The sequence below is a fragment of the Lepus europaeus genome, chromosome 13 (assembly GCF_033115175.1).
Source record: "Lepus europaeus isolate LE1 chromosome 13, mLepTim1.pri, whole genome shotgun sequence".
In the NCBI taxonomy this organism is placed as follows: Eukaryota; Metazoa; Chordata; class Mammalia; order Lagomorpha; family Leporidae; genus Lepus; species Lepus europaeus.
In genome coordinates, this window is record NC_084839.1 from 99,178,543 (window position 1) to 99,192,128 (window position 13,586).

A 13,586-nucleotide genomic window follows, 5' to 3' on the forward strand; every position below is an offset into this window, starting at 1 on the left:
TAGGATCCTGGCGCTCCATCCAGGTCTCCTAAGGGTATGGCAGGAGCCAACCACTTGGGACATCCTCTGCTGCTTTCCCAGACACAGTAGCAGGGAGCTGGATGGGAAGTGGCACAGCCAGGACTTGAACTGTTGCCTATTTGGGACGCCAGCATTACACCAGGGCTACCTATTCATGCCATGCACCCTTTCATAAGATTTAAATTGGAGACAAGCCTCTGCCTGCATTGGCCCCAGGGCCAGTGACTTGGAAGAATTAAACACAGAAATGGAAAATAAAACACGGTCAATAGGTTAAACCAAAGGGAGCATCCAAATGGATGACAAGAGCAATGTTCACCCCCTTCCCCTCCAAATGCCTACAACAGCCAGGGTTGGGCCAGGCCACAGCTGGGAGCCAGGAGCTCCATCTGGGTCTCCCATGTGGGTGGCAGGGACCCAGTCACTTAAGCCATCATGGCTGCCTCCCAGAATCTGCATGAGTAGCAAGTTGGAGTCAAGGAGCTGAGGTCAGGAATTGAACATGTGGACCACTAGGTCATTTGTTACTAGGTCACCACAACCACCAGTACCAATGCCCACCTCCCTCTTGGCCTTTTTACTTTTAAAGGAAATTAACTTAGGGGTTGGTGCTGAGTCCTAGCTACTATTATAGCTTCTGATCCAGATTTCTACTCATGCACCTGGGAAGGCAGAAGATGTGCAAGTGGTACCCACGTGGGAGAACCTGAGTGGAGCTCCTATCTCATGGCTTCGGTCCGGCTCACACTTTGCTGCTGCGGCCATTTGGGGAAGTTAACCAGCAAATGGCAGATGTATCTCTCCATCTCTCGCTCTGCCTTTCAAACTAACCAATCAATCAATAAATGTTTAGAAAAGAAGAAGACACTAACTTATCAACACTGTCTTGGACTCCTACGCAGAAGGACCTAATCCCACTTTACAAATGAAAAGCCCCCAAATGACCTGGTGTCCCCTTGCCAACCTGCCGTGCTCTCGCTTCTGGCCACTAGGGGCTTCCATGCTGGCCCACCTTCACCAGGAAGGCCTGGGCCCTGGCGAAATCCTCACCACCTTCAGCTTTGGGTGAGTTCTTTCAGGGGCAGCCATAAAACCAATGAACACACAACAGTGTGCAGATCAAAGTAGGCTAGGCTGAGTCACAGCCAACCCCTCCTGGAAGTGTCTATGCCCTAACTACCCCTCCCCGCCGAATTCTGGAGCTGGTCTGACACGGTGTCTGAACGGCTATGGAACTGGAAGTAGCAGGATTTTGTCTAGATTAAGCTGGTGGGCTGTCTCATGAACGCTTAAAACACATGAGAACTTTCTTTGGAGAAAGACAGAGAGGGCTCCCATTTGAGTCCCAGCTGCTCCACTTCCAATTCAACTCTGCTAATGGCCTGAGAAAGCAATAGAGGATGGTCCAAGTCCTTGTGTCCCTGCACCAAGGTGGGAGAGCAGGAAGAAGCTCCTGCTCCTGGCTTCGGATAGGTCCAGCTCTGGCCATTGTGACCATTTTGGTATTGAACCAGTGGATGGAAGACCTCTCTCTGTCGCATTGGCTCTGCCTCTCTAACTATGCCTTTCAAATAAATAAATGAATCTTAAAAAAAGAAAAGAAAAGAAAAAAGAAACAAACCTGCCTAAACCACTTGGTTCCCAGGCTCCCAACACTAGCTCCAGAAACCGAGATTTTTGCCTTTATTGTGCATTTGATTACAGCCACTTGGAAATCCCACCTGTCTACGGGGGAGAGCTCTGTGGGCCAAATGTGTCCATGGGGCTCAGCTCCCATAGTGGGCCAGAGTCCCCCGTGGGGTAGAGTGTGCAGTATAGAGTCTTGGGTCCTCACGGGGAAGATCCTCACTGGATCTTGGTAGGGTCTAGGAAGGGGCAGGTTCCAGAGGGTTCTGATGGTGGTGGTGGTGGTGGTGGGGTGATATCCGTGGGTTAATCTACAGAGTCACAGTGGTTAGGTGGGGGTGAAGAGGGGTCCCACAATGGAATGGGTTCCAAGTTTGAGTGAAGGTCTGAAGTTTCAATGGGGGGAGCTACAGTTTAGTGGAGGGGTTGTGGGGGAGTCAGACTTGGGGGTCTAGAGTTTTCTCTTGGGAGTGAGATGGCCTGCTTGGGGGGGTCTGGAGTCCAGGTATGGGGGCATGTAAGGTCCAGGCAGTGTCAGGACTGAGTTCCAGATGGAGTGGCATGGGGTCTTTGGTCCCGGCAGAGGCTGAGAGAGGGGGTCAGAGGGTTGGCTGTGTTGGTATATGGTAGGAACAGAGTTTGGGTGGGGCTTGCAATTCAGGGGACGGTCCTGGTGGGGACGTGGGCGGCGGTCCGCTGGTAGAGCTTTGGTCAGCAGTCCAGGGGGATGCTACAGGTCCTGGCAGGGGTGGGTGGGGGTTAGCGAGCTAGGTCACCAGTCCAGGCAGGGGTCCCTGCGAGGATGTAGGGGGCTGCCATCTATGTGGGGGTTTAGGCAGGGGTGATACTGATTTGCTTATTAATATTTCTGAAATTAATAAGCTGTGTGGGCTCTTGCCATGAATTCAGAGAATTCTGAATATTGGCTCAAATAGACCAGATGACATGGTAAATTTTTCAAGCTTTTTATTCAGTGAGAGAAATGCATAGGAGTGAGGGCTCGATCTAAATGAGAAACGAAGTCTAGATCTTTACCTAGCAGAGAGTAGGTCAAGAGCCACGTGCAGCAAGCATTTTGTTATGAGCAGCTACCACTGGCAGCTTATCATGGGCGGAGATCACAGGCAGCCCAAAGGCCAGGTGCCCCAAAGGCATAGGGCAACAAGGGTAACAATGGTCAATAATAGGGAAAGAAGGGTTATGTAGCCTGATTGGCAGGCGGGCATACAGGTGGGGTCAGGTAGGGGCAGATCACACAGGGGGCGTGGTAAAGGCGTGGTCTGCCAGCTCACAAATCTAATCCAGTCTGCCTACATCAGGGGGTCTGCAGACCCCGCAGATTCTCCGCTGGGATGTGTCTGTGGTTAAGCGGTCTGGGCCGGGGTCCACAGGCCCAGCAGGGGTCTGCAGTTCAAGTGGGGCCCTGTTGTGGGTCCACGGGCTCAGGGAATGGGCAAGGGGTTTCCAGCTGGAAGGGGAGCTCCTGGAGGGGACTTGGGGAAGCAGACTCAGCAATCTGGGAGGGGGTCCCGGTGCACGATCTGCAGTCCTTGCAGTCACCGAGGGCCTAGGCGGGGCTGTGGGGAGGATTTCGCGGGCCTGGCCGGAGGCAGCCATCCAGCAGAGCTCCCGGAGGGGCTCTGGGGAGGGGTCGGCGCTCCGAGGCGGCGGGGATGGGGGTGAGGCGGGGTGTGTGGGAGAATGCAGTCAGGGCCGGGGGTCGGCGGGCATGCGGGCGCGGGGGCGGCGCGTCGGGCCGTGCGGCAGTGCAGTGCCAAGCGCCGCGGGCGGGCGGTGCGGAAGTGGCGGCAGCTGCGGCGCTGGGGCCGCCATGTCGCCTTTGTCTGCGGCGCGGGCGGACCTGCGGGTCTGCGCGGCGGGGACGGCAGTGACCCTGGCGCCGCCGCTGCGTCGCTGCTGCGGGGGCTTCACCGAGCTAGGTGAGCCGGCGGGTGGCGCGGGCCGGGCCGCGTGGGGCCGTAATGGCGGCGACGGCTGCGCTGGGCCTGGGGTTCGGGGTCCGCGCTCCCTGAGCCCCCCGGGGTGGGGTTGGGCCGCACCGTGGAGGTGGTGAGCGGTGGGCGCGGGGGCGTGACCTTGGCATGGGGGCGCGGGCACGGCTCGGGGTGGCGCTCTAACGTCGGAGCGGACGCAGTGGCGGAGGCGGCTGCGCTGGACCCGGGGCGCGCTCCGTGCTCCCTGAGACCCCTAGGATGGGGTTGGGCGGCGCCTGGAGGTGGTGAGGGGTGGGTGCGGGGCTTTACCTTGGCGTGGGAGCGCTGGAGCAGCCGGGATCAGAGGGCACGGGGGCCTTGTGGGGCGCACGCTCCTCCCCTACCCAAGCACTGCCCCTTCACCCGGAAGACCCCCTTGGCACCTGCCGTGGGCCGGGGTCTCCAAGATCCTCCGAGTCCGCACAGGGCCATGGCCAAGGTTACCCGGGCACCTGCGCCCTGCGCTCCAGACCTCAGGCGCCGGTCCCCGTTGCCTGGGTTCGACTTGTGGCCCTGCGCTCTGCATGGCTGTCCCGGGCGCCTGCGGCAGAGGAGGAGGGTGCGTGCGGCCCACCTCGCTCCCCATCCCAGGGTCAGTTAGCAGAGGCCATGCCCGGAAAAGGTGGGCAGAGTGCCTTGGAGGAGTTGTGTATCTCGGGGTCGGGGGTGGGGTGGGACCTGGGAGCTGGGGATGTCACTCTGGGGGAGCTCTTGGCCAGCAGAAAATCACTTCCGGTCAGAGGCCACTTTTGTGGTTGTGCCTTGGAAAAAACACTTTCCTTTGAGTTGCAAACACTGGCAAACTTGCAGATGACAATTAAGTGTGAGGTAAAATGTGTTCTTTTTATATAATGTGTTTTCTGGTTAAGCCCGGAGTTCCTCATCACTCAGCAGTTGACCGGACCTAGAACTGAACCAAGAGAGAAAGGGGTGCACCGGCAGCTTGGTATGAGCTTGTGCTCAGAACCCCACCCTGTTCCCCCTCCCTACTTCTTCCTGACTGGAGGAAGGAACTGCCAGTCTGCGCCCAGAACTGCTTCCCCGCCCCTGCCTACCTCTGACAGGACAAGGGACCTGTCTGTGCCTGAAACCCGGCCCTCTTCCACGCCCCTGCCTGACACTGACTGGAGGCAGAACCTGCTAGTCATTGCCCATTAGCCCGCCTCATTTCCCACCCTTGCCTGTTCCAGTTTGGATGGGAGACCTGGCAATTTTATTCTTGGAATCTGAAAATTGCATGTGCTCTTTTAAGACATTAAAATCATCCAGGGGGCTGCAGACTGCTATGCCTCTGTTCTGTGTATTTAACAAATGTGTAAACTCTTTTACTTAGTGTAGGGTTAATCTTATAAAGTAAACTGAAAATAGATCTTTGTAAACATTTTTTGAATCAGAATAAATCTTAAATTCTATTTTCCTATGCACTTTTTAAGATTTATTTATTGTTATTTGAAAGGCAGGTGCAGGATGGGCAGGTGCTGGGCTGAGTACTCTGCCTTGGTGGTTTAGTGAGTGGTAAGCAGTGGCCCAAAGCAGAACATTTGGGCAAATTCAGTTTTCAGAGTTTTTTTTTTTTTTTTTAAATAAAAACAGAACACATTTCATGTAGTTCACAGAGAAAATTCTTTGTTTTTTTTTTTTTTTTTTTTTAAGGATTTACTTATTTTTTTGTGTGTGGCAGGGTTTCGGAGGGACAGAGGCAGAGGCAAAGAGAGGTCTTCTATCCTCTGGTTCACCCCCCAAATCACTGCAATGGCCAGAGCTGGGCTGATCTTAAGCCAGGAGCCAGGAGCTTCTTCTGGGTCTCCCACATGGGAGCAGGGGCCCAAGGACCTGCGCCATCTTCTACTGCTTTCCCAGGCCATAGCAGGGAGGTGGATCAGAGTTGGAGCTGGGACTCAAACTCAGACCCTCTCATATGGCATATGGACACCACAAGCTGGGTCTTAATCCCCACACCAAACACCTGCCCTACCTATCATTTTTCAACAAAAAGTAACTTGCCCAGAATGACAAAGGGAACTGGTTTTTCCACATTGTTTCTACACTGTCCTCTCTTGTGATCCATTTTTTTTTAAATCAAATCCCAGAAGGAAAATCTGAGAAATGTGGCAGCTCATTGTATAGGTGCAGAGTTGAACAAGGTAGCAAGTAATGGGAGTAGTGGTTATAATAATGGAATATAAATCAATCTTCCAGGTACCAAGATCTCTTTGAGCCAAATGCCAATCCCTGTTGAAATAATTACCACTAATAAAATTAATGGAAGCTCATTCAATCACAGTGGTGGTGATAATGGAATATAAATCCAAATTCCAGGTACCAGGGTCTCTTTTAGCCAAATACCAACCATATCAATTCTCTGTTGAAATAATCGCTACTAATAAAATTAATAGTAATAGTAATAGTAGTAGTAGACCATCAAGCTTTGCTCTAGATACCAGAACCTCTTTCCACCAAATGATGATGGTGGTGGGGAGAGTTATGATCATGATGGTGAGAGAATTAGCCTCCATAGAACCTCTGTGGTCCCCGTGAAGGAATGAAGATGATCATAGATGATGATGGTTGTGGTGGTGATGATGCCAATGGTGATGCTGATGACAATGATGGTGATGCTAATGAGGGTAGTGATGATGACAGTGATGATGGTGATGGTGATGATGGCAGTGACGATGGTGGTAATATGACAGGAAGATCTCACAAAGGAGGGAAGTGCAAAGGAGGGAACTGGAGAGTACACAAGAGAACACTGGAATCTCATCACAGTAACTGCGGCCTTGTCCCACCTTTGGGAAGCTGCTGCCACCAGGAATGCTCAGGTAATCAGGCACATGGCAGTGTTATCATCCTATAAAGTCTCCAGCAGGCACCGCTGCATGAAAGTGAGCATTGCCTGGTGTAAGTGTTCGTGAGGAAGTCTCAGAATGGCCCCCATCCATCACTGGGGCAACGTGGACACTCCTGATACCTTTTATCCTTTTACATCCACTGTGTGAGTTTCCACGGGGGTGCCATAGCCCCATAGCCAAATACCACTCAGAGTGACTTAAAACCACAGCTATATGTATTCTGCACAATTCTAGATGCCAGTGTTTGAACTCAAGGTGCTCGTAGGGCTGTGCTCCCTCCAGAGACCATAGCAAAGGATCCTTCTCTTATGGACTGAGTTTTTCTGTGCCCTTCATTGTGAAGCCCCGATCCCTAATGTGCCAGTATTTAGAGGTGGGGCCCATGAGAGGTGAATAATTGAGCTCTCCTTTCCATGTGAGGACAGTCAGGAGATGACCCTCTGTGAGCCCAATATAGTGTTCTTACTGGAAACCCAGTCTGTGAACAACTGGGTCTGGGGCTTCCGGCTTCCAGCTTCCAGAACTGTGAGAAATGTGCATTGGGCAAGCCATCTAGTGCAAGCTGACTGAGACACCTTCATGGCCTCTTCCAGACTCTTCGGATTGTAGCTGCACCCCTGCAGTATCTGCCTTCATTTCAGTTGGCTTCTCCTCTGGGTCTCCTCTTAAGGACACCTGCCATTGCATCATCTGGGACAGCTTCATCCTGAGATCTGTCCCTGAATTAATCTGCAAAACCCTATAGCCCACTAAGGTCCCGTTTACAGCTTGGGAGATGGGTGTGTGTTTTGATGCCTCTGTTCCATTCATTGTAGTTGCGTCGAGTTTCCTGTGTAAGCTCCAGGGAGAGGATATATCTTTCCTGCCTCTTCCAGCTGCTGGTGGCCCTAGGAGTCCACATCTTTCTACTCTTCATTCTCTGTCCTCTTGTGGTTTCTCTGTGGCTTCATCTCCCCATCTGTTTGCTATGAGGACACTTCTCAGTTGATTTAGGGACCACTCTAAGGCAGGATGGTCTCATCTCAACACCCTTTCTTATGTTTACGTAGACCTTGTTTGCAGATAAGGCTTAGCTCCGAGATACCTGGTGGTGAATTGCTCTTCAGTGGTTCTTCAACCCACCGTCATCATTAGTGAGATGTGTTTTGCTTGATTATGAACATACCCTAAATTCTCAGAAAATGCATGGGAGGTCAAGTTTGTTATTTAATGTTCCAACAGCTTGTAGATGTAACCAGCAGTTTTAAGAAAACCCAGCCTCATTTTTGGGCTCCTTAGTCATGGACACAGTCCAAAATGGTAGCTTGGAGCTGCTGGACATTTGTCAACAACAACAGGAACCCCAGGGACACCGGCTTCTGGGTCATCAACATTATCACAGCAAGATGCTGATGATGTCACATGCTGATGGGCACAGCAGATGTGATATTTCTGCCCTCAGAAATCACATGTGTTGAGAAATCCATGGTCACAGATCACAGATTATGTGAAATCTAGAGCGTGCGATGTTTGAAACAGATTTGTCTTCCAATGTACAGTTTGTAAGAAGTGTTCCTGCCTCTTACCCCAATTAAAATAATCTCCATAGTGAACGCAGAGTCCTGCTTTTGCTTCTCAGATGTGCTTAATTCCAACTGCAGTGGCATTGGATGTGGGTTTTTGCTCTTAAGGCAAAGTGGACAGTGACAGTGCAGGGTCTACCTAGGTGTGTTTGGGTTCCCTAGATACAAGCAGCCTCCTCCAAAATGACCTGTACAGCTCTCCCGTGTGCCCAGTTCCTTGTGGGCCCTCAAAAACAGTCAATAGCAATCAGCTGCTCTGAGGAATGAGCTGAAAGGGATGGCCCTTCTGAACTGCCATGTGTAAAAATAAAAATGTTTCCTACGCCTGGAACATGTGCATAGAATTCAGCTGGAAGAAAGAGCAGGCTTGTGTGTTACACTGCCCTCGGCTTGGCAGAAGCTACAGGCCAGGAAACCTGACCCAGTGAGCCACAGCCCCCTTTAAGTCCAAACGGAGCTGCTCCCTCCTGTGTGAGCCATGTTGGTCAGGGTGCCTGTGCGAACCCGGGTCCCTTTTCTCATGCTGTGTTTGTCTCACTGCTTCATAGCAGGTCCGCACGGATGAATGGACGTCCAACTGGCAAGGCAAGGCTCCCAGCAGACAAGCCATGGAGAGTAAGAGTCTGGAAGGTCCCCAGGCAGACCTGAAGCTGGTGGCCCACCCCCGTGCCAAGAGCAAGGTGTGGAAGTACTTTGGCTTCGACACAGATGCGGACGGATGCATCTTGCAGTGGAAGAGGATCTACTGTCGCATCTGCATGGCGCAGATCGCCTACTCTGGAAACACCTCCAACCTGTCCTACCACCTGGAGAAGAACCACCCCGAGGAGTTCTGCGAGTTTGTCAAGAGCAACACTGAGCAGATGCGCGAGGCCTTCGCCACTGCCTTCTCCAGACTCAAACCGGAAGCATCCTCCCTGCAGTCTGTACCGGACACCCTGGCCACCGCCACGGCCCCTGCCAAGGCCGGCCACAGCTACGAGAGCAAGAAGCAGCAGGAGCTCACAGCTGCCATCCTGGGGCTCATCTGCGAGGGGCTGTACCCAGCGTCCATCGTCGATGAGCCCACTTTCCGGGTGCTGCTGAGAACAGCCGACCCCAAGTACGAGCTCCCTAGCCGGAAATTCTTCACCAGCAAGGCCATTCCACAGAAATACGGGGAGGTGCGGGAAGCCGTGCTCAAGGAGCTGGCTGATGCCTCGTGGTGCGGCATCTCCACGGACACGTGGAGGAGCCACAGCCAGAACCGAGCCTACGTGACGTTGGCGGCCCATTTCCTGGGCGTGGGCTCCCCCAGTGGCCTGTCCATGGGCTCTCGGTGCCTGAAGACCTTCGAGGTGCCGGAAGATAACATGGCAGAGACCATCACCCGTGTGCTGTACGAGGCCTTCATTGAGTGGGGCATCAGCACCAAGGTCTTTGGGGCCACCACCGATGCTGGGAGGGACATGGCAAAGGCCTGCTCCTTGCTGGACATCCCGGTGCAGATGCCGTGCCTTGGCCATGCCTTCGACGTGGCCATCCGGCAGGCCTTCCAGTTGCCCAAGCTGGCCGGGCTGCTCTCCCGGTGCCGTAGGCTGGTGGAGTACTTCCAGCACTCGCCTGTGGCCATGTGCATCCTGTATGAGAAGCAGAGGCAGCAGGGCGTGGCCACACCACCATGCATGCTTGTGAGTGACCGCGTGTGCTGGTGGGGCAGCACGCTGGCCATGCTGCGGCGGCTCCAGGAGCAGCAGTTGGTTGTAGCGGCTGTGCTGGTGGAGGACAGCAACAACCACCACCTTATGCTGGAATCTGCTGAGTGGACCACTGTGGCGGGACTGGTGGACCTCCTGCAGCCCTTCCAGCAAGTGGCTGAGACACTGGCCACCTCCAGGTACCCAGCCATCAGCATGGTGAAGCCACTTCTGCACATGCTCTTGAACAGCACGCTCAGTGCCAAGGACACGGACCCCAAGGAGATCAGCATGGCTAAGGAGGTCATTGCCAAGGAGCTCTCCAGGACATACCAGGACAGCCCTGAGGTGGACCTGTTCCTGAACGTGGCTACCTTCCTGGACCCACGGTACAAGCGGCTGCCCTTCCTGTCTGCTTTCAAGAGGCAACAGGTGGAGAACCGTGTGGTGGATGAACTGAAGGGTCTTCTCGACAAGGCCCAGGATGCCCACTTGGGGCCGACAGCAGCGGAGGACAAGGTCTACCCTGTACCTGAAGAGCCGCCAGCCAAGAAGCTCCCGCTGGCATCCACACCCCCATCCAGCACCGCCATCCACGACCTGCTGGCTGAGATCTTCTGCCCCGTGGACTGTGGGGAGGACCAGGAAGAGTGGCACGCCCAGGCTATGGAGGAGCTGAGCAATTTCAAGTCACAGAAGCTGCTCGGCCTCCACGAAGACCCCCTCAAGTGGTGGTCGGATCGCCTGGCACTCTTCCCTGGCCTGCCCAAGGTGCTGCAGAAGTACTGGTGTGTGGCGGCCACGCGTGTCTTTCCTGAGCGCCTCTTTGGATCATCGGCCAACATGGTCAGTGCCAAGAGGAACCGCCTGGCCCCCGCACATGTTGATGAGCAGATCTTTCTCTATGAGAATGCCCGGAGCTCTGGGGCTGAGGGTGAACCCCAAGATGAAGATGAAGGCGAGTGGGGCTTGGACCAGGAGCAGGTGTTCCAGCTGGGGGATGGCACCAATGGCACCTTCTTTGGCATCAGGGACACCAGCTTCTTATAGGGACAATGGTTTCCAATCGCTTGAGAACTGCAATGAATTCATCTTGAAAAGTCTTGTGGGAGTTGGCAGTAAGGCCATGAGGTTCTGGATTCGTCTGTCTGGGAAGGGTCTTTATGTTTGATTCTGTGTCTTGACTAATGGGTCAGATTAAGATTTTCTGTGTCTTCATGATTCAGTTTTGGTAGTGTGTGTGGCCCGGGGGGGGGGGGGGGATGCTTCCACTCTAAATCTTGACTCGGCTGGCTCCATGTTGATTCAGAGACAATGCACGGCATGTGAACTGAGACAGGTGAGAAGAAGGAAGAAGGGCATGGCCCTGAGCATCTTGGAGCCCACAAAACGAATTTTCCTCTGTGGGTTTCTCCTTATCCTTGAGACTCAGGAGATTAGCTCTGCACCCAGTTCCTGTCTGGCAGTTGCAAATCCCAAACCAGAGCACACAGAATGTTTTTCCTCCATGCAATTCATGTTCTTCCTGGGAGGGCTTTTGTTGCAGCCCTGGGCATGGTGGATGAAGGGGAGGAATGCCCGGAGCTCAGGTTGGGACACAAGGAACCGCCCCCAAGCATTGGTTATCACACATGAGCTTACTGCACGTGCACATCTTCCTTGAAAGCACGAGGCTGCTTCCTGTGTAAACTTGGACAAGATTCTTTAATTGCCACGTGCATCTCTTATAAACCCCCAGGTTTTATGGTTGTTGGTGAGAAATGTTAATGAGCATAAAATGCACACATTTGGGTAAAAAAATGTTGTCGTGTGTGGGATATCTCTGGTCGTACTGCCTGCAAATGGTCATCTCATGTTGGCCAAATATTTGCTTTGTAGACTGTGCCGGCCTGTAGCACAAAGAACCGTGTTTCCTGAAACAGAGTGGGAATGCGGGGACAAGGACACAAAGAATGGAGCCAAGACAAATCCTGATCAAGGCTCATTTATTCAACAAGTCCAGTAGTATTTAAACATGACCAGTTGTACACAAGAAGGCACACAGAGGATTTACATATCTAAAATTCTTTTGGGGTTACAAAGAGTTCCCAAAGAGTTCCCGATGAAGTTCTTCTGCTTAACAGATCACAAGATGTTATCAATCATTGATTCCAATGGCATAATAAAACACCTAGGTAATAAATGCTGGTTTCAGGTGTGGCTAATTATCTGCATCATTTTTTGTGAGAAGTTTAGCAGTGAGATATGGTTCTTCCTGCCTCTCCCTGGAATCTCCTTAGCCTAATTGTCTGTGCCTGGATGTCTCCATCCATAGGTTTAAGTGTAAACAAAAGCGACTGCCTGTGGCTGCCCGCATTTCCCCTTTTTATTTTTTGAGGCATAGTTCCTGTCTTAGGTTGCCCGTGTCTCTTCTTGTCCTCACCCGTCATTGGACACCCCAGACATTCTCTGAGGCTCTCTGTCTTAGGTTGGTACAAGGAGACCGAGTCTTACCCGTCATTGGAATTCAATGGCCATCCTTTTTGGCTTGGGGGTGAAGCTGTGAACGCAACTTTAAAATCTCAGACCAAATGGCACCAAATGACACAGAGAGGCCTTGGAATATACAGGGGAGGCACAGAAGAAAAAGCAGGAGCAGCAATAAAGGACCTAGCAAACATCAAAAGCCAGTGGGTCCATTGAAATACACCGAAAGAAAAGGGATCAGTTAGAAACACATGCTGAAGTTTGCCTTTTCGCTGCTGTACCAGATGTTTTATGTAAGGAACATTATTTGAGATATTAAAGCAGCAACCTCCAGGAATCAAGCCATAGCTTATATGATCTTCCAGTAGTAAGTAGTCAATGGCAGCACACCTGTCCGGACCTGATCAAGTTCCTCAGCAATATTGGCTAAGGCAGCAGCAGTCGTGTTCACAGTTTTGGTAACAATACATGCTAGTTCTCTTAATTCGCAAGTGTTTGCATAAGCAAGACCAGCAGCGCCTGCCATGGAGGCAGCAAGACCAAAAGCTTCCCAATCCCCGGGAACATGGAAATTATTACATCCTTCATAGATCATATCTTCTTTTGTACAGATTCTTATCAGCAGATTTAAGAAGGAGGGGTGCAACCCATCCAAGGGAGCATTTACGCCTATCATGAGGAGCTAGAGAGCTATATGCGTAATAATCACACAGAAAAACCCACCCTTTAGGCGCTTCGCTCCCATTGAAGTGAGAACGCTGAGTTTTGTTTAATTGCCAAGGCACATAGTATAACCTTTTGGTCAAATTGCTAATTTTTAGAGAAGTAGGATTTATGCCCCGGTAATTTTTGTAAACTCCTTTTTAGTAGAAGGAATTCCCAGGATATTGTTAGTTAACAGGTTGGTGGAAGAATCAGCTGTATTTACACAAAAGGATGATGTATTAGCCGAAGCAGCTAAGTGTAGCCAGCAATTGCTACTTTCAACAGAGAAGGAGGAATTGACCGTAAGAGTTACTTTAACAGTTTTAACCAATACATCAATGAGGCCTTTTTTTCAGAATTGACAAAGGTATACCCCAGAGTCTGACAATGTGACTAGTTTTGATATGCTAAAATCAATATTTTCTTCCATTATCCTAAGTACATGAACAATTTAAAACTACCGGCACGCACCCACAGAGTCGATGACCTAGGTTTGGCTTGATGTGAGTTGGCGAGCTTCATTCATTTTCAGGAGGATCCCAATCAGTAATGTTGTCGTGATGAAGATCAAGGGACTGCTTTGTGGCATTGTTTGTTTGCCGCACCAGTCGTCAGGTAACCACCGTACTTCATTGTCTTTCTGCAAGAATATAGAAACATGTCCACGTCCCCATATTAAAACAG

The 13,586-nt window shown here is 51.8% G+C and overlaps 2 protein-coding genes across 5 annotated transcripts in view; one reads left to right on the plus strand and one right to left on the minus strand.

Annotated features, from left to right (window-relative positions):
• LOC133772932 (armadillo repeat-containing protein 3-like) overlaps positions 1-3,948 on the minus strand; it is a 128,655-nt gene extending 124,707 nt beyond the window's left edge. Inside the window, exon 1 of the mRNA XM_062210086.1 lies at positions 3,912-3,948. The gene's annotated coding sequence lies outside the window, so the exon portion shown is untranslated. The remainder of the gene's footprint in view (positions 1-3,911) is intronic.
• LOC133772933 (E3 SUMO-protein ligase ZBED1-like) lies at positions 3,459-11,913 on the plus strand. 4 transcript variants are annotated; one of them, XM_062210087.1, is made up of 2 exons: positions 3,459-3,587; positions 8,604-11,913. In XM_062210087.1, exon 2 carries the CDS (start codon positions 8,664-8,666, stop codon positions 10,779-10,781), a length of 2,118 nt encoding a protein of 705 aa, XP_062066071.1. In that variant the 5' UTR covers positions 3,459-3,587; positions 8,604-8,663; the 3' UTR covers positions 10,782-11,913. The 4 variants fall into 4 exon arrangements, with proteins under 4 accessions (XP_062066071.1, XP_062066072.1, XP_062066073.1 ...); XM_062210088.1 differs by having other exon boundaries at positions 8,607-11,913; XM_062210089.1 differs by lacking the exon at positions 3,459-3,587 and adding an exon at positions 6,371-6,463.
• The last annotated feature ends 1,673 nt before the right edge of the window (positions 11,914-13,586 follow it).